At 44.9% G+C, this 19,578-nt stretch overlaps 1 protein-coding gene across 1 annotated transcript in view; it reads right to left on the reverse strand.

Annotated features, from left to right (window-relative positions):
• The window catches only part of ITGB8 (integrin subunit beta 8), a 198,611-nt gene extending 182,608 nt beyond the window's left edge, over nucleotides 1-16,003 (reverse strand). The window contains exon 1 of the mRNA XM_082258511.1: nucleotides 15,632-16,003. Within this exon, the coding sequence (XP_082114637.1) occupies nucleotides 15,632-15,830 (199 nt within the window). The 5' untranslated portion in view covers nucleotides 15,831-16,003. The remainder of the gene's footprint in view (nucleotides 1-15,631) is intronic.
• Nucleotides 16,004-19,578: the final 3,575 nt, after the last annotated feature.

Consider the following 19,578-nt stretch of genomic DNA (forward strand, 5'->3'; position numbering starts at 1 on the left):
GAGGGGGTATGACAAGGGGCAGTTAGTGCTGGAGTGAGGTGAAAGGGTATGACAGCAGGCAGTATGTGCAGGAATGGGGTGAGAGGGTATGACAGCAGGCAGTATGTGCTGGAGTGAGGTGAAAGGGTATGACAGCAGGCAGTATGTGCTGGAGTGGGGTGAGAGGGTATGACAGCAGGCAGTATGTGCTGGAGTGGGGTGAGGGGGTATGACAGCAGGCAGTATGTGCTGGAGTGGGGTGAGAGGGTAAGACAGCAGGCAGTATGTGCTGGAGTGGGGTGAGAGGGTATGACAGCGGGCAGTATGTGCTGGAAAGGGGTGAGAGGGTATGACAGCAGGCAGTATGTGCTGGAATGGGGTGAGAGGGTATGACAGCAGGCAGTATGTGCTGGAGTGGAGTGAGGGGGTATGACAGCAGGCAGTATGTGCTGGAATGGGGTGAGAGGGTATGACAGCAGGCAGTATGTGCTGGAGTGGGGTGAGAGGGTATGACAGCAGGCAGTATGTGCTGGAGTGGGGTGAGAGGGTATGACAGCAGACAGTATGTGCTGGAGAGAATTGTAGAAAGTATGACAGGCGGCATTATTTGCAAGAGAGTGTTAACAGTATGGTATGACAGTAGGAAGAACAGTTAATCTTATTTGACTCATAAATAACAGGGGTGAAGAAATGTGCCCCATAATGAGTGTAATGAATAGGTGCATTTGGTACCCATTTACTATACTAGTAAGTAGTTTAGTAATTATAGATCCATGGCATGGGAGCCAAGCTTTTCACACAGGGGTTGGGCAGGAAATGGGTTTGCTAAAATTGAAGCAGGTTATTCTCAGACAGTGGAGGTGGTAAGGATTGTGTTAGCAGCACCGCAGGCTGTGAAGGTGGTGGGTAGAATACCGAAACAGAAGTGTGACAGTGGAAAAGGGGACAATGGATGTTAAAAAGGAGACACTAAAATCTAATCAGATTATTAGCAATAATTGTGCCATGGAGTCCAGGAACTGTGGAGGTTATGCTGAGGACATGGGAGACAGGGCAGGGCATTGTTAGAGACTGTTTAAAGGATATTTTCTAATGAAATTCTACTAGCATACGATGAGATTTATTCACACTGGACCAGAATCAATGAGGATGTGGCTGATATTTTGTGTAACGCACTGAAGAAATGTGAGGGATTATCACACATGCACTGGAGAACTGAGAGATCGATGCACATCAGCAAAAGAGATATGCCTAAAAATATATACTGAGAGGTTAAAGTGATACTAAAGGTTTGTTTTTTGTTAAAAAAAAGATAACAATGTTACGCCTACCTGCTCTGTGCAGTGACATTGCACAGAGCAGCCCAGATCCTCCTCTTCTGGCCCCGCCCTCCTGCCGAGTGCCCAGGAGCTTGCTATGGGGGCCCCTGAGCCGTGCTGCAGCTCTGTGTGTCCATTCAGACACAGAGCTGTGGCTCGGGCCCGGCCCACCTTACTCTCAATTGGCATTGGCATTGGCAAAGTAGCGCAGGAATTTTATTTTGTGACTTTGATTGACAGCAGTGGAAGCCAATGGCGCCCGTTGCTGTCTCAGCTGCTGCACACAGAATTTTTTTGTAACTTAATGCATAGAATGCATTAAGATAAAAACACTTTCTGCCTTTAAAAACACTTTAGGGTTCGGTTCACACTGCTGCAACCCCAAAGTCGTGCAACTTTTGTGATTTACTATTGCAATCTATAGGACTCAAGTCCCAGAAAAGCAGCGCAGGAACTTTCTTTTATCACTGCGACTTGAGAGTAGTGATCGACCGACATCCTTTTTTAAATGCCGATACCGATATTTTGGTCATCGGCTATCGGAGGATATTTTCGGACATTTAAGCATTTTTTTTTTCTCAGGTACTGTTGTGAAGGGATCTGGGGACCCCAAACCCCTCCTCTGCACTTAAAACTTAAAAGCATTCAAAACACCAAGTTTAGCTGTTTTGAATGCTGTCGTTTTTTTTTTATTTGGTGCCGAGTACCCGGAAGTGAGGTGATGACATCACTTCTGGGTTTTTTATATGGAGACCCGATCAGAGCTGAATGCGGCTTTGATCGGGTCTTCTGTTCGGCGGCCATGCAGGTAGGATGCCCGGGCGAGCCACGGAAGGCGGCGGGGGGGCGTCCCCTCCCGCTCCTTGTAATGACAGCCGAGCAGCTTCTCAGCCACATCGGTTGTCATTACAAGACAGCCGACCGTTGGCTATGGACACCGGTACCAGGGTGATGCCTCTAGCTGCAGGCATCACTCTGATACAAGAACTTTCCCGAAATATGGGCAATATCAGTAAACTCATGGGCCGATTCCGATATATCAGGGGAAGTGCATATCGGCCCCCGATATATCGGTGTTGCAGATAATCGGTCGATCCCTACTTGAGACTAGGCTTGTGACGGTATCAGATTTTCATGCTGCGATTAATTGATTAAGGTTTTGCCACGGTATACGGTATTATCACGGTATTCTATTATTAAATTTAAATTATTAAATTTCCACCTCACTTCAATTTCATTGCTGAATTTAGGGGCTTTGGTTCACTTATGCACATTATTATATAGTCAGTCAGTACAGACTCTGTGAACCAGGCCTAAAATAGGTCATCAAGCAGTGTCTGGCCTAACTGGTGATAACTGGTTCTGGCGCTCGGCTCCGATCCGATGGCCTGGTCATTAAGAGGGCAAATCCTTGTGGTCAAGAAGTGGTTAAACCTGAAGGAGGTGTTGTTTATAAATTACTTTAGGCCTGGTTCACATGTATGCGGGTTGGTGGTTCACATGTATGCGGGTTGGTGGTTCACATTTGCACAGGCATAGCAGCCCATTGATTTGAATGGGCTGCTATGCCCTCATTTTCCGCAGAAAAAAGGTGCATGCAGCATTTTTTTAAAATTCAGTGGCCTTGAAATCCATCCTGCTTTTGCACCATGCGACTAACCTGCAGTTCCTGCTCTGGCAAGCTTTCTGCATTTTTTGTATACGTGGGCACGGCATTTAAAAATAAACAGTTTGCGTGTGCAGCAACGGCAGGTAAGTCGCATGGTGCAAAAGAAGGATGGATTTCATGGCCACTGCATTTTTTTAAATTCTGCATGCACCTTTTTTCAGCTGAAAACGCAGGCATAGCAGCTCAAGCCCATTCACATCAATGGGCTGCTATGCCTGTGCAAATGTGGGCCCCCAACCCGCATACATGTGAACCAGGCCTAAAGCAATAGTAAAGTCATTAATAGATAAAAACACCGGTCCTCCTGCAGGTTTAACCAATTAATGACTTTACTATTGCTTTAGGCCTGGTTCACATGTATGCGGGTTGGGGGCCCACATTTGCACAGGCATAGCAGCCCATTGATGTGAATGGGCTTGAGCTGCTATGCCTGCGTTTTCAGCTGAAAAAAGGTGCATGCAGAATTTAAAAAAATGCAGTGGCCATGAAATCCATCCTTCTTTTGCACCATGCGACTTACCTGCCGTTGCTGCACACGCAAACTGTTTATTTTTAAATGCCGTGCCCACGTATACAAAAAATGCAGAAAGCTTGCCAGAGCAGGAACTGCAGGTTAGTCGCATGGTGCAAAAGCAGGATGGATTTCAAGGCCACTGAATTTAAAAAAAATGCTGCATGCACCTTTTTTCTGCGGAAAATGAGGGCATAGCAGCCCATTCAAATCAATGGGCTGCTATGCCTGTGCAAATGTGGGCCGCCAACCCGCATACATGTGAACCGCCAACCCGCATACATGTGAACCACCAACCCGCATACATGTGAACCAGGCCTAAAGCAATAGTAAAGTCATTAATAGATAAAAACACCGGTCCTCCTGCAGGTTTAACCACTTCTGGATCGCAAGGATTTGCCCCTTTAAAGACCAGGCCATCGGATCAGAGCGCCAGGACCAGTCATCACCAGGTAGGCCAGACACTGCTTGATGGCTATATAATAATGTAATGTGGGCTGCTAGGCGTGTGTGTGTGTATATATATATTTATTAGAGCTGCACGATTCTGGCCAAAATGAGAATCACGATTTTTTAGCTTGGAATAAAGATCACGATTCTCTCACGATTCTCTGTGTAACAAAAAAAAAAAAAATTGGGATAACTTTACTGTTACGTTTTTTTTTTTTTTTTTATTCATTAAAGTCTAATCATTGCGTTTGAAAGACTGCTGCGCAAATACAGTGTGACATAAAATATTACAACAATCGCCATTTTATTCTGTAGGGTCTCTGCTAAAAAAATATATAAAATGTTTGGGGGTTCTAAGTACTTTTCTAGCAAAAAAAAAAACTGATTTTAACTTGCAAGCTGCAAGTGTCAGAAAAAGATCCAGTCTTTAAGAGGTTAAACTTCCTTTCTCCCTGGCAGAGGGAAGGAAAAGATACAAATGTAATCATTTTTGTTTATAGTTAGGAGACTTAATGCTGAAAGGTGTTAGCTGAGTGAGTGAATGAGTCATCCAGCTCACTGAAATGTATCAATTCACAAGTCAGGCAGACTTGACAGAGAAACTCGGTATTTTAAAAATGCCACAATAACAATACCGTGGCTATGCAATACCGCGATATATCGAATTACCGAAAACCGGCATATGTCTACTTGAGACGCATTGATTAAGATGGCATCCATTGAACCTAATGTGTTTTGACTTGTCATACGACTTTATGTGTCTCAAGTTGCATGATAAGTGGCAGCAGTGTGAACCCGGGCTGAAGCACATACAACCCCAATTCTGAAAAAAATAGGGACGCTGTGTAAAATCGATATAAAAACAATGCAATGGTTTGCAAAACTCAAAAGCCATATTTTATTCACAATAGAAAATAGAAAACATATAAAAATGTTTAAACTGAGAAAATGTAACATTTAAAAAAAAAATAAAAAATCAGCAAATTTTGACGTTGGTGGCAGCAACATGTCTCAAAAAAGTTGGGACAGGTCAACAAAAAAAAGCTGCTAAATAGTTATTCTACATTGGTATTTGTTCTTATTTCACCTGTGCACCCCCATAGGTGTAAACCAAATAATATCTTCAATCATATTCAGAGAATAGGGGCAATAACTTAGCGGACTTCAAAAGGTAAACCCCAGTTTCTCTACCAGCAGTATGTGTACACCAGGGAATACTAATGACAAGTTTAGAGGGTGCCGATCTAAAATTGGACCTAGAGTACGTGAGATAGAGACCTTAGATTGTAAGCTCCTTGAGGCCAGGGACTGATCTGAATGTAAAGCTCAGTGTAAACTGATGGCGCTATACAATACCTGTAATTGTATTGTGGGTGGTGCAATGCCATTCATTTAGAATGACACCCCAACCCACATATATAGTAAAAAAATAAAAAATAAATACTACAGATGTAAATACGCTTTGTGGTGCGCTGCATTTCTAAATAGCACAGATATGTTTTTTGTGCTCTGAGGTGTGTTGAACCTTATGTAAAATAGCATGCACCAGGGGTATACAGCACACACAGTATATACAGGGGTCACACATCAGCACCCATTGAAACAGAAATGATGATGGCTAAAGTGTGAGTGTATGCTGCAGACACTCTAGTAGTATTTATTATACAAAACAACTGATCCCGGGTAAGCTTTTAGTTCTTAAAGCAGAGTTCCGCACCCCTTAAAAAAAATTAAGTCAGCAGCTACAAATACTGTAGCTGCTGACTTTTAAATAGTAGAACTTACCTGTCCAGGGAGCCCACGATGTTGGCACCCGAAGCTGCTTTACGTATCGGCTCTCGGGTGCCGCCGCCGCCATCCAGGGTATGGGAACCCAGCAGTGAGGCCTTTCGGCTTCACTGCTAGTTCCCTACTGCGCATGCGCAAAGCGCGCTGCGCTTTGTAATTGGCCCAGTTGCGGAGGAAAAAGGAGGGGCCGAACTTCCAAGGGACAGCGCCGCGGCCAAAAATAGGTACCCGGTCCCCCCTCCCCCTGAAAGGTGCCAAATTGGGGGGCGCCGGAGGGGGGGGGGAGAAAGCAGATCAGCGGAGTTCCACTTTTAAGCGGAACTCTGTTTTAAAAAGAGAAATATGGCCAAAACTCTTCTGTCACATGTGGGTCACAGGAGCGCACTTACTTTTTGCTCTCCTGCAACCCAGAATCCAGACAATGGGCACCACTCCAGACTCTGGATATATCCCAAACAACAGTTTCAGGATCCACCCAGATGCCTTACTGGCAGCTGGCTCAGCCTCTCATCATGCCACTGAGAGCCTGAGCCAGCCGCTCCCACCCCTTCTACAGCCTGGTGATTCAGTAAGCATTGGAGGAGCAGAGCACAGAGCCAGTAACTGACAGTCACCTCGCCCTACTCAGAGTGGACCTGAGAGTAGTCATGTGATTGCTCAGTTTCAAACTTAGAGCCGGCAGGGGACAGCTTGCAGCATGGGACCATTGCTGCAGCAGGTAAGTATTTTATATTTTCATACTTCTCCTTTAATAGGCCAACTTAAGAAAACAAGGCACAAAAAAGTGGGTCTCTCTCACAGTGCAAGGGTTGAATACTCATTTTTTGTCTAAGGTGAAATACTTACCTTATTCCTTGCTCCAGTATGGTCCCTCCAGTGATGAGACTGTTCCCCGACACCCTCCTTTTTAAGGTGCTCTGACTGTAGTTGCACACTTACCTCTTTTACCTACTATTAACCCTGCATTGTACATGATGACACAGAAGGACTACCAACACATCAAAAAAAAGCCAGGACAAGGGGTGGGCAGGAGAGGCGGCTGCCCCGGACACAGTGGTTTACTGTATAGATGGGGGCTCCAGTGAGCTCATTCCTGTCATTTTTAACAAGCTGATGACTGCTGGGGGTAGCATCCTCAGCCAGTGATGGCAAACCTTGGCACTCCAGATGTTTTGGAACTAAATTTCCCATGATGCTCATGCACTCTGCAGTGTAGTTGAGCTTCATGGGAAATGCAGTTCCAAAACATCTGGGGTGCCAAGGTACGCCATCACTGCTCTAAGCTCACACATAAGGAAGGGGGGCAAAGGGCGCAGTTTTGCTTCTTTGCCCTGGGGGCTGGATGACCTTGTCCCAACACTGCATCAGAGTACCAAAGGAAGAAGAGGACAGTGCTGGAGCAAGATAAGGAAGGAGATGCAGCCTTTTCATATCCCCTTGACCAGGGGTCTCCAAACTTTCTGAACAAAGGGCCAATTTATGGTCTTTCAGACTTTAGGAGGCCAGACTGTAGCTGTTAAGAGCAGAAAATACCCCAGCATCAGTGGGAGTAGACCATGTCTCAGGCTTGAGAGGCAGTGGGAGTAAAAATTACATTGCACCTGTGGTCAGTAGAAGGAGGAATAGTGCCCCATCATTGGTATTAGTGGGAGGAATTATGCCTCATCATGGGGGTCAGTGGATGGAAATAGTGCCCCATCATTGGTATTATTGGGAGGAATTATGCCTCATCATTGGGGTCTGTGGAAGGAAATAGTGCCCCATCATTGGTATTATTGGGAGGAATTATGCCTCATCATTGGGGTCTGTGGAAGGAAATAGTGCCCCATCATTGGTATTAGTGGGAGGAATTATGCCTCATCTTTGGGGTCTGTGGGTGGAAATAGTGCCCCATCATTGGTATTATTGGGAGGAATTATGCCTCATCAATGGGGTCTGTGGAAGGAAACAGTGCCCCATCATTGGTATTATTGGGAGGAATTATGCCTTATCAATGGGGTCTGTGGAAGGAAATAGTGCCCCATCATTGGTATCAGTGGGAGAAATTATGCCTCATCATGGGGGTCTGTGGATGGAAATAGTGCCCCATCATTGGTATTATTGGGAGGAATTATGCCTTATCAATGGGGTCTGTGGAAGGAAATAGTGCCCCATCATTGGTATCAGTGGGAGGAATTGCGCCTCATCAAGGGGGTCTGTGGAAGGAAATAGTGCCCCATCATTGGTAATAATGGGAGGAATTATGCCTCATCATGGGGGTCTGTGAATGGAAATAGTGCCCCATCATTGGTATTATTGGGAGGAATTATGCCTCATCTTTGGGGTCAGTGGAAGGAAATAGTGCCCCATCATTGGTATTATTGGGGGGAATTATGCCTTATCAATGGGGTCTGTGGAAGGAAATAGTGCCCCATCATTGGTATCAGTGGGAGGAATTATGCCTCATCTTTGGGGTCAGTGGAAGGAAATAGTGCCCCATCATTGGTATTGTTGGGAGGAATTATGCCTCATCTTTGGGGTCAGTGGAAGGAAATAGTGCCCCATCATTGGTATTATTGGGGGGAATTATGCCTCATCATTGGGGTCAGTGGAAGGAAATAGTGCCCCATCATTGGTATCAGTGGGAGGAATTATGCTTCATCTTTGGGGTCAGTGGAAGGAAATAGTGCCCCATCATTGGTATTGTTGGGAGGAATTATGCCTGATCATTGGGGTCAGTGGAAGGAAATAGTGCCCCATCATTTATATTATTGGGGGGAATTATGCCTCATTATTGGGGTCAGTGGAAGGAAATAGTGCCCCATTATTGGTATCAGTGGGAGGAATTATGCCTCATCATGGCGGTCTGTGGAAGGAAATAGTGCCCCATCATTGGTATTATTGGGAGGAATTATGCCTCATCATGGGAGTCCGTGGAAGGAAATAGTGCCCCACATTGGTATAAGTGGGAGGAATTATGCCTCATCTTTGGGGTCAGTGGAAGGAAATAGTGCCCCATCATTGGTATTGTTGGGAGGAATTATGCCTCATCATTGGGGTCAGTGGAAGGAAATAGTGCCCCATCATTGGTATTATTGGGAGGCGTTATGCCTCATCTTTGGGGTCAGTGGAAGGAAATAGTGCCCCATCATTGGTATTATTGGGAGGCGTTATGCCTCATCTTTGGGGTCAGTGGAAGGAAATAATGCCCCATCATTGGTATTATTGGGAGGCGTTATGCCTCATCTTTGGGGTCAGTGGAAGGAAATAGTGCCCCATCATTGGTATCAGTGGGAGGAATTATGCCTCATCTTTGGGGTCAGTGGAAGGAAATAGTGCCCCGTCATTGGTGTCCACAGAAGAAATAGTGCCCCAATGTGGGTGTCAGTGGGAGGAATGGTGCCCCACCATTTGTGATCATGGAAGAATTAGCTCCTAATATTAGTGGAAGTAACAGTGCCCCAAGGACCAGATAAAGGTAAGCAAAAGGCCACATCTGGCCCGTGGCCAGCAGTTTGGAGACCACTGCCCTACACCTAACAAGCATTTAACCCTTGCATTACAAGGGGCCCAACTGCAAGGGTTTCCTTTTTCCAGCCTGGAGTTGGGTTTCAATAATTGGAAAACTTATTTTCAATTGGCTGCAACAGCTTATAACAGTGTACATCCAACTTTTTATTTTATTGCTGTGTATATATATATATGTATTTTTTACTACCCATCTATAAAAGTCCTGCAATTTTTACTCCAAAAATGATATTGGGAAATCTTGGATAAGTGGATGCCAGCGGAGTCAAGTGAACTTCACATTTTACTCCAACGCATTAAAAATGTGCAGTTTCTTTTTTTTTTTTTTTTTACTGTCTTTTTTATTTACTGAATGAACAAATCTTTGCACTGCCTTCTCATGGGACTCACAAGCTGACTATGAAAAAGGCATGAAATGACTTCACCGCTGGCTATCCTCTATATCACAACAAACACATGTTGATCCTTTTACTATGCCCAGTATTAAAGACTTACAAAAAAGGTTTTCTAAACATTCATAAATTCACATCAAACAAACCCGTTTGTTCATACAGAGATTATTCATTGTCCATACAGAGACAGCAGGTGTAAGGGTCATTTAGAGTTGTGATTGGGGGGGTGTTAAAAACATGTGGCTGAGCCGCATTTTTAGCTGCAAAGTGCCACAGTAGCGATGCTTCGTGTCTACAGCAAAATTGATCTGTCACATCTCCCTCTGCAGGCAGCAAGCCCAATGAATGCGATCCATTCAGGCAAATAGGGGAGCGCCAAAAATGACCGGGGTTGCAGTGTGTTGGTGCACCAATTATGGGGTTAAAACAGGTGGCGAGGAGACGGCACATTGCCTCCCCCCTTCCTGTCAAATACCTCTGAAAAACGATCTGAATGTGGATTGTTTTTTAGAAAAGTAGTGGTTTAGATGCAGGTCTACAACTTCAATGCTGCAAGGCACATGTTCATTTTAGAGACCCCGCAATATTCCCATTATAGGACGACGTATCCAACCAGGCAAAGAGAAATATACAAAGCTCCATCACCCATAACATACAACATGAATGTATTTTTTCTAATGTAACTTTAGCAATCTTGTTACAGACAGCAGTCATCAAACCATGGCTGTACTACCTTAGTGATTAACCTGAATGTGATTGTATAATATCCTTACTTCATGTATCATGAATAGTATTCACTAATCCACACTCTGTACTAGGGATCGACCGATTATCAGCAAGGCCGATATATCGAGGGCCGATATTGACTTTTGCCAATATATCTGTATCAGCCCCGGGAACTGGCCGATTTTATTAATATTCCAAATATTGCTCATGTAAGGGTAAAAGGATGTCACATAGCATAATTCCGTTTTACAAATGTTATTGAATAAGCCACTCACATATGTACAAATTAAAGATAGAAGCAATTCCACATTAGCAGATCTGCTGGCAGATCGGTATCTCTCACCCACTTGCCGTAAGTGATACCGCTTTGTTCGGCATTCATTCAATATTGCTCTATTGTCTCCCACCCACCCCATACCGATCCGTCTCTCACCCACTTGCCGTAAGTAACAGCCGAGTGGAGTGATACCGCTCCATCCGGTATACAATGACGATCTCGGAGGTCACATGGTCACGTCGGGCGTGACCACGCACGTAACCTCAGAGATCGTATGCCAGAAGGAGCGGTATCACCGGGTGTCACTTACGGCAAGTGGGTGAGAGACGGATCGGTATCCGGTGGGTGGGAGATGGAGCGGGTGAAAGACAGAGCAATATTGAGTGGATGCCGAACAGAGCGTTATCACTTACGGCAAGTGGGTGAGAGATACCGATCTGCCAGCAGATCTGCAAATGTGTAATTGCTTATATCTTTAATTTGTATATATGCGAGTGGCATATTCAATAAAATTTGTAAACAGAATTATGCTATGTGACGTCATTTTACCCTTACATGAGCATCACCACCTAATGGTTGGAGGAGACTAGTCTCGGACCCTGACATAGGATGTACAAAATATCGGCCGATATCGATATGCGATGGCCAAAATATTGGTATCGGTAACGAAAAACCGATAACGGTCGATCCTTACTCCTTACTGTACTACTTCTGTGGCTACCTAGAGTGTTAACTAATGTTATTAGACTAAGAAATGACAGTAGCCTTACTGGGCACCATATTGAACATATAGGACAGCACAGCAGCTTAGTGGTTAGCATCTCTCTCTTGCAGAGCCCTGTCTCGTTCCAATCACTATCTGCATGGAGTTTGCATACTCTCCTAGTGGGGAGACGCCCCCCCCCCCCCCCCCGTCACCTCCCTGGGGACATGTTGATTTCCTCCCATACTCCAACATTGCTTGTAAATTGATTGGCACCTGTCTGTAATATGGGACATTAGTGTGTAAGCTCCTTGCAGGCAGGGACTGATGAGGCTCTGAGGAAAAGACACGGCCTCGAAACGTGTCAGCCCTTCGTCTATATGAGACATTGGACTTTTCCATTTGATGCTGCTTTTTGGAATTGATATGCTGATTTACCACGCATGTTTGTGAGTAGATGATTTTAACTTCTGTTATTAAAAAGCCCGCTGAGGATAATGCGCTAGGCTGATGCACCCTTTCTTTGTGTTTGTTTTTACAGTGTTTTCGACCACCCCGGTCGTAGAGGGCAGCAAGACTTAGCCATTTGGGATGCCAAGTGTGGGTTCCAAGATTGAGACAGCCTGAGGACCTAGTTCTGAGCGCAGGAGCAGGGTGCTCAGCATCACTCTTTTTTTCTGGATTACTGACGTATATTATCAGTGCTATACAAATAAATAGTGCAGAATAGTGGGGATCTTCTCTGATTATGCATTTGAGATGACTCACTTTGTAATCCAATCATCGTCCACAACTATTGTAGTCCTACAATCTATTTTACTAGCTAATACCAATAATAAGCACATAGTAAAATCATTTTTTCTGGAAAAAAGAAAATAAAAACATTGACTTTTGACCTCAGACATTTTCCAGCGTGCTGGGTATTCTCTGTAGGTGATAATGTGTGTTTAATGGATCATCACAATTCATTAGTACTCAGCTTTATAATACCTAACTGTCAAAGTCTGGATTTAGGGTGATAAATATTATTGGCTAACTACAAGCTTTCTGACAGCTGCAGGTGGGGGCTGTCACAGTACAATAGCCGGCAAGGAAGATTCCTTTATCTGTGCAGTTAGCATGGATGGGGGAATCTGACTAATTTCAGCTCACAGGCAGCATCAAAGAAAAAAGTGTATAGCCAGAAGACTGAACAAAGAAATCTAACAGATTCCTCCATCCACACAAAGGAGGAGAATGGATGGAGCCCCCCTCCTCCATCCAGCGCCAGGGCAATGTATTCTGACAGCTGACAGAATACACAAACATTAGCTGCATCGGATTTACAATATTCCCTTTCACAGAAATCAACCAAATCAGGCAGGGATTGCCACACACCAATCAGAATGTGGCCGGTCCCTGCTGAGTCAGCCAGATTACAATCGATGTACGGCCAGTATAATCATGGAGAATGTTTGTACATATCTGCAATAACAATGGCTAAAGAAAATCCAAACTTTCCAAAATACCCAAAAATACAAACTTTATGATTGGTTGTCTGGCTCTGTATGATCCACACTGAGATTATTTTATCTCATCGCTAATAGCGGCCATACATGGAGATTTTTTTTTATACACAATCATATTGCTGAAATACAATCAGAAGACGGATACGATCATTTGATGCACCATACACCTATGCTAGGTTCACACTTGTGCAACCTGCGATTTGCAGGCAGGCAGCCTATTTATGTCAATGGGCTGCCCTACCTGCAGAAATGCCGGAAAGAAGTCTCTACCTTTAAAAAAAAATTAAAAAAATATCGCACAGCACCGATTTGCATGGTTGCATTAGTCTAGGTTCACACATATGTAAATCGCATGTATTCCGGCTGCACCTGCAGCCAAAGCAAGCTGCTCTTTGGCAGACGCACAGGGGGTGCCATTATGATAGCCCCATGAATCTGAAAATGCAGTGTGTTCTGTGCAGCTGCCCTGCGGGTGCATTTTAGCTAAGAAGAGACTTTTTATCTGCATTTCCCACAGCCACAGATTGCCCATTCAAACAAGTGGGCTGCAGTGCCCATGCAAACGCACCTGCACAGAGATGGAAATATGTGACCCAAGCCTTGAGAATCAATGTTGCCACCGCGCCTCTGCCATAGAGAAGCGCATTTCCCGAATAACGTGAGCGTTCATACCCGACACAAGTGGGAACCTAGGGTCATTTTCAATTTGATCAAATTATCTGATTGGATCAGAAGTGTAGATATTGGGCCACTATAATACCATCTTCAGATGACACTTCAGTGCTTATATGCTAATCACATGTACTCCCCAGTCTGGAGGAGATCCAGTGATCTCCCATCTGAATAAGCCCTTAATGATCATATTGATGGATCCATGATTGATTTTCTTTCCAAACTAATGTTAAATTTGATCAAATTATCTGATTGGGTCAGATAGCTTTATATAATGATATCCTATCATGGCACTTCAATGCTCATATGTTAATCACATGCACCCAAACATCACCCCCCCCCCCCTCCCGACTGGAGGAGATCCAGTGATCTCTTATCTGATGTGTCCTTAATGATCATATTGAAGGATCTACATTGGGGTTATCTGTTCGAACTGATAAGAACAATTTCAAATGTGAATATATTTAATAATTTGATAGATAGTATCTGATTGGCTCAGATAGTTACATATAAGATATAATGATATCCTATGATGACACTTTAGTACTCATATGCCAACACCATCTACCTATCCCTCAGTCCGGAGGAGATCCAGTGATCTCTCATCTGAATGAGTCCTTAATGATCATATTGAAGGATCTACATTGGCTTTTCTGTCCGAACTGATAAGAATAATTTTGAATTTGATTATATTTAATAATTTGATAGATAGTATCTGACTGGCTCAGATAGTTACATATAAGATATAATGATATCCTATGATGACACTTTAGTACTCATATGCCAACATCACCAACCTATCCCTCAGTCTGGAGGGGATCCAGTGATCTCTCATCTGAATGAGCCCTTAATGATCATATTGAAGGATCTATGATTGGTTTTCTGTTGAACGATTTTAGAATTTGATCATATTATCTCTGTTGGCTCCGATGATTATATATAAGATATAATGATAGCCTATGATTGCATTTCAGTGCCCATATGCTAATCACATGTACCCACCACCTCCCATCTGTAGAAGATCCAGTGATCTCTTATCTGAATGCGTCCTTAATGATCATATTGAAGGATCTACAATGGGGTTTTCTGTCTGAACTGATCAGAATCATTTACAAATTGATCATATTATCTGATTGGCTCAGATTTTTATATATAAGATATAAAGATAGTCTATGATGACACTTCAGTGCTTATATGCTGACGCCATGTACCTATCCCTCAGTCTGGAGGAGATCCAGTGATCTCCCATCTGAATGAGCCCTTCATGATTACATTGAAAGTTATAGGATTGATTTTCTTTCCACACTGACCTCGAAATTGATCATATTGGCTCAGAGGGTTACATATAAGATATATTGGTGTTCTATGATGACACTTCAGTGCTCATATGCCAACCCCCACCTACCTATCCCTCAGTCTGGAGGAGATCCAGTGATCTCCCATCAGAATGAGCCCTTAATGATCATTTGGAAGGTTATATGATTGATTTTCTTACCACACTGATTTGGAATTTGATCATATTATGTGATTGGCTCAGAGGGTATATAAAATATATTGATGTCCTATGATGACACTTCAGTATTTGTATGCTAATCACTTATCCTTCTCCGGAAGAGATCCAGTGATCTCCCATGTGAATGGGTCCTTACTGATCACATCAAAGGATCTACAATAGAATCTTCTGAACTGATCAGAATAATCTCCAATGTGATATTATGTGATTGGCTCAGATGGCTACATATAAGATACAATGATATCCTGTCCTGACACTTCAGTGCTCACATGGTAATCGCATGTACCGATCTCCCATCTGAGCGATCCCTTAATGATCTGTGATTCATTTTCTTTCCAAACTGATCTCCAATTTGATCACATTATTGGATTAGATCAGATGGTTACACATGAAATATAATGATGTCCTATGATGACATTTCAGTGATTTTACTGATCATATCTAAGGATGTACAATGGGGTTTTCTAGAATCTATCGGATCTGATGAGAATAATCCCCAATGTGACAGGCTGAGATAGTGGAGAATCTTATGCTGACCCCTCAGTGCTCCTATACTAATGGCATGCAGAGATCGGCCGATGTGCTCGGCACCTGTCCTCACCCGTCCATAGACTCACCTGCCTGGCTCAGTCCCAGGAGAAGAGAGAGGATCCATAGAGCCAGAGCCCGGCGGAGCGGACTGATGAGTGCGGGGGGCCCCAGCATAGCGCATAGCCGGCAGGATCCGATGATCGGACGGCGGTAAGTGTCCTCCAATCTGACAGCTGTCCGGGGACGATCCTCCGGGCATATCGTCCGATCCCCTATGGGCAGCATTGGGCTGTCATGGATGAGCCTAGAGATCGCGGGATGCCATGCTCCGCACACAAAGAGCCGAGTCTTCTCCCACCGATCCGCGGCTGTCAGGTGTCCTCACACACTGGACGATGACGGCTCCTTCTTCCGCGCATGTCCCAGCGAGTCAGCAGCGGGTGGCCGCATGTCACAGCCCAGGTACACACAAAGTTTAGTGTATTAGGAGCGGAGCGGTGGTCGGGGTGTCGGAGTTGCTAGGAGACCGCCGGGATCCCAGCACACTGTGCACAGCCCCGCACTCTTCCCTGGGCTGCTAGTGACTGGGGCGGGGCCTGGGGGGGAGGCATGACGTCACGCCATCACTTCTCCCACTTTTCTTTGTTTTCTCCTGGCTCGCTCTCACAGCCGGCCTTGTTCTAGGACCCCCTTCTCCGGCAACTCCCACTACTACATGAACCCCACATTCCTAAAGGATTACTCCACTTTTCCTACAATGCCCATCTCCTGAACCCAAAAACAAGAATGGCTTAGATGGCAGAGGAGATGGCTGCATTCCTTTTCTTCTCTTCTTGGGCTGATAGTCCATCTAACACTCCCCTCCACTAGACTCACAATGCTGCTGTGCAAAGGTACCCCCTGTTCTCCTTCATCCAGAGTGGGGGAGCTTTAATACTGGGGCCCTATTACTGGCCAGGTGAAACACCACATCTAATGACTGCTAAGCTGCAATAGATGACATTTTTGGTTTTTGTTTTTTATTACCGCTTGAAAACTGAAGTTAAAACTTTTTTTTTTTTCATTTTGAATGGGTAAAAGGAGAGTTATATCCCCTGTCAGGTTGTCAGCACTGATGGGCACTGATTGGCAGCACTGATTGGCAACACTGATGAGCACTGATTGGCAGCACTGATGGGCTATGATGGGCACTGATTGGAAGCACTGATTGGCAACACTGATGAGCACCGATTGCAGCACTGGTGGGCACTGATTGGCAGCACTGGTGGGCACTGATTGGCAGCACTGATTGGCAACACTGATGAGCACTGATGAGCACTGATTGGCAGCACTGGTGGGCACTGATTGGAAGCACTGGTGGGCACTGATTGGCAGCACTGATAGGTAGCACTGATTGGCAACACTGATGAGCACTGATTGGCAGCACTGGTGGGCATTGATTGGCAGCACTGGTGGGCACTGATTGGCAGCACTGATAGGTAGCACTGATTGGCAACACTGATGAGCACTGATTGGCAGCACTGGTGGGCATTGATTGGCAGCACTGGTGGGCACTGATTGGCAGCACTGATAGGTAGCACTGATTGGTAACACTGATGAGCACTGATTGGCAGCACTGGTGGGCATTGATTGGCAGCACTGGTGGGCACTGATTGGCAGCATTGGTGGGCACTAATTGGCAGCACTGTTGGGACTGCACTGATAATGAGGACATTGATATTCAATGCCCTGATTATCAGTGTAGATTTCCCTTTCACACAAGCCTGGTATTGGCTCTCCTCTCCTTACACTGTCAGTGTGAGGAAAGGAATGCCGATAACCAGCTTGTGTTTATATCGTGATCAGATGTCATTAGACACAGCTAATTATGTTGTAAAAGGCCGCTGTGATTGACTTTTTACCCCAATTTTTGATCCAAAGGATGTAGTAATCACAGAGAATGCTGCCCGCACGCCGCAGGGGGTGCGCAGGCAGCGCAATCACACGAGGACATCCATTGATGCCCTCTTAGCAAAGTAAGCCCACGCTATAGCCATCTTTCAGGTATAGTGCGGGCGGGAGGTGGTTAACAGCTCTAAATATAATTTCTGTCTGCTGCTTCTTTCCTCTGCTATCAGCATGAGTGACTTCTGACAAGTTTTCCTGACACCAAGAGAAAAAAGGTGACAGTGGAGGGACCTCCAGCTGATTGGCAGCCTCAGCTCTGTTCCTGTGTGGAGGGGGGGGGGGGGGGGGGAGTCCCTTCCCTTCCCTCCCCTCCCCTCCAATCAGCTCTTCTCACTGAGATCTACAGAGCAGAATTTCAGCAATCCACACCCCTTTTTTTTTCTGACAGCTCAGACGAGCGTTATAAATTCCACACTTTGAACGGATGTAAAGGAGAGAAGACTGCAGATAAACAGGTACAATAATGTAGGATAATTTGTTTCATCTCTGTGAACCACCTGAAGATAGCCCCTTCACTGGGTATATGTAAGAGTTTACCCTAAATCGTGACGCGCGGGGAAACCCAGAAAGGCTCACACGCTCCGATGACCTGCTGGTTTGAACAAGGCATAAATGTTTGTTAAGGACTAGAATACTGGAAAAAGCCCATTTGTTTATCCGATACTCCGCTCCCGCAGAATCCCTCTTTACTGCCAGACCAATCCCCACAGGCTCTTCTCCACATTCGGGCTGTCACAGGTTCTCTGATGTCATCATGTACAATGCAGAGCTCAGAGCAATGCTGACTTATGGCACCAGAGAGTGGCTGCTATCTATAAAGACACATTTTCCTTCAACTACCACCTATTATTTTTTATAAAGGCAGGATGATATCTCTACTATACATGGTGTCCTCTAATGGTTTTACCCTTCTATATGGAACATGTGCAACATTGTAGCACACACCATCTCTTGTAGCTGGATGGTCAGTGAAGTGTAATACAATTCTCTAATATCTATACAGTGTAGCACATTTGCTTTTCAGTGTCTGTAAGTTTAACCCTTTTCTGACTAGCAAAGCCATGGAGACTCAACATTGATTACATTCTGCATCAGCTGGTTTGTTTATCTTGTTATTCCCTGGAGTTCCACTTTAACCCCTAAGGGTGCATTCACATGTAGCGTAGACACGGGACATATTTTACTGGCACAGGGATGCGCAGATGTTGCATGCATCCCCTTGCCAGTGTCAAAGATGTGCGCAGCCTATTGCATTAGGGTGTGCACCCCAAAGCTCAAACACATATGTGTGCGTGCATGTGTATATATATATATATACTGACAGTGTCCATAGAGCTGTGGACAGTGTCAGTAGGGCAGTGGACAGTGTCTGTAGTTTTTTTTTTTTTATTATTATTATTTTTAGTTTTATTTTTTTTAATTATTTTTTTTTGCAATATTTGTAGGGTCTAAACAGGGGAATCTGTGCCACACAGGATGATTAGGTTGTGCCCAGGCACACCCTGTGCGCACGCCTTTAGCTGGTGCCCTATATATTTCTATTGGGACACGCGACTGCACAGACACTGCTGCTGTGTCCCAATATATCCTGTGAGTGCTGGCAGATACAGGTCCCAAAATGCATACAGGGTGCCTTTGGGGATCTGCACCCTCACAGATCTCATATTGGCAGGGCTGTTAGAAATCATGGGGTCCTGTTCAGCCTTCCTGACATGGTCCCCTGTCCCCAACTCCGCCTACCCCCCTGGCCCACTTTCACCGCATGTTGTGTTGAAAAAAATCAAGAGCCAAAATGCAGCTTTGTCTTTAAAGTGGAGTTCCACCCTAAATTTATACTTACCTCCATCTTCTCGCTCCGGGTCACCTGAAAAACAAATGGATAATCGCATATTTTTTTTTTTTTACTTACCTCGTAAAGAAGAAAATATACTTACCTTACTTCCTTCTTCCTCCCTCTGCGGCCACGGCCCGTCGTCACTTCCTGGCTTTGCAATGATTCCTGGGAGCTGAACGTCATCGCTCCCAGGAATCATTGCGCCTGCACCAGCCCGGACGTCAGTTCCGGTGCGCGCGCGTCATTCCCTTC

Source organism: Pelophylax lessonae (genome assembly GCF_965119305.1).
Source record: "Pelophylax lessonae genome assembly, chromosome: 5".
Lineage (NCBI taxonomy): Eukaryota > Metazoa > Chordata > Amphibia > Anura > Ranidae > Pelophylax > Pelophylax lessonae.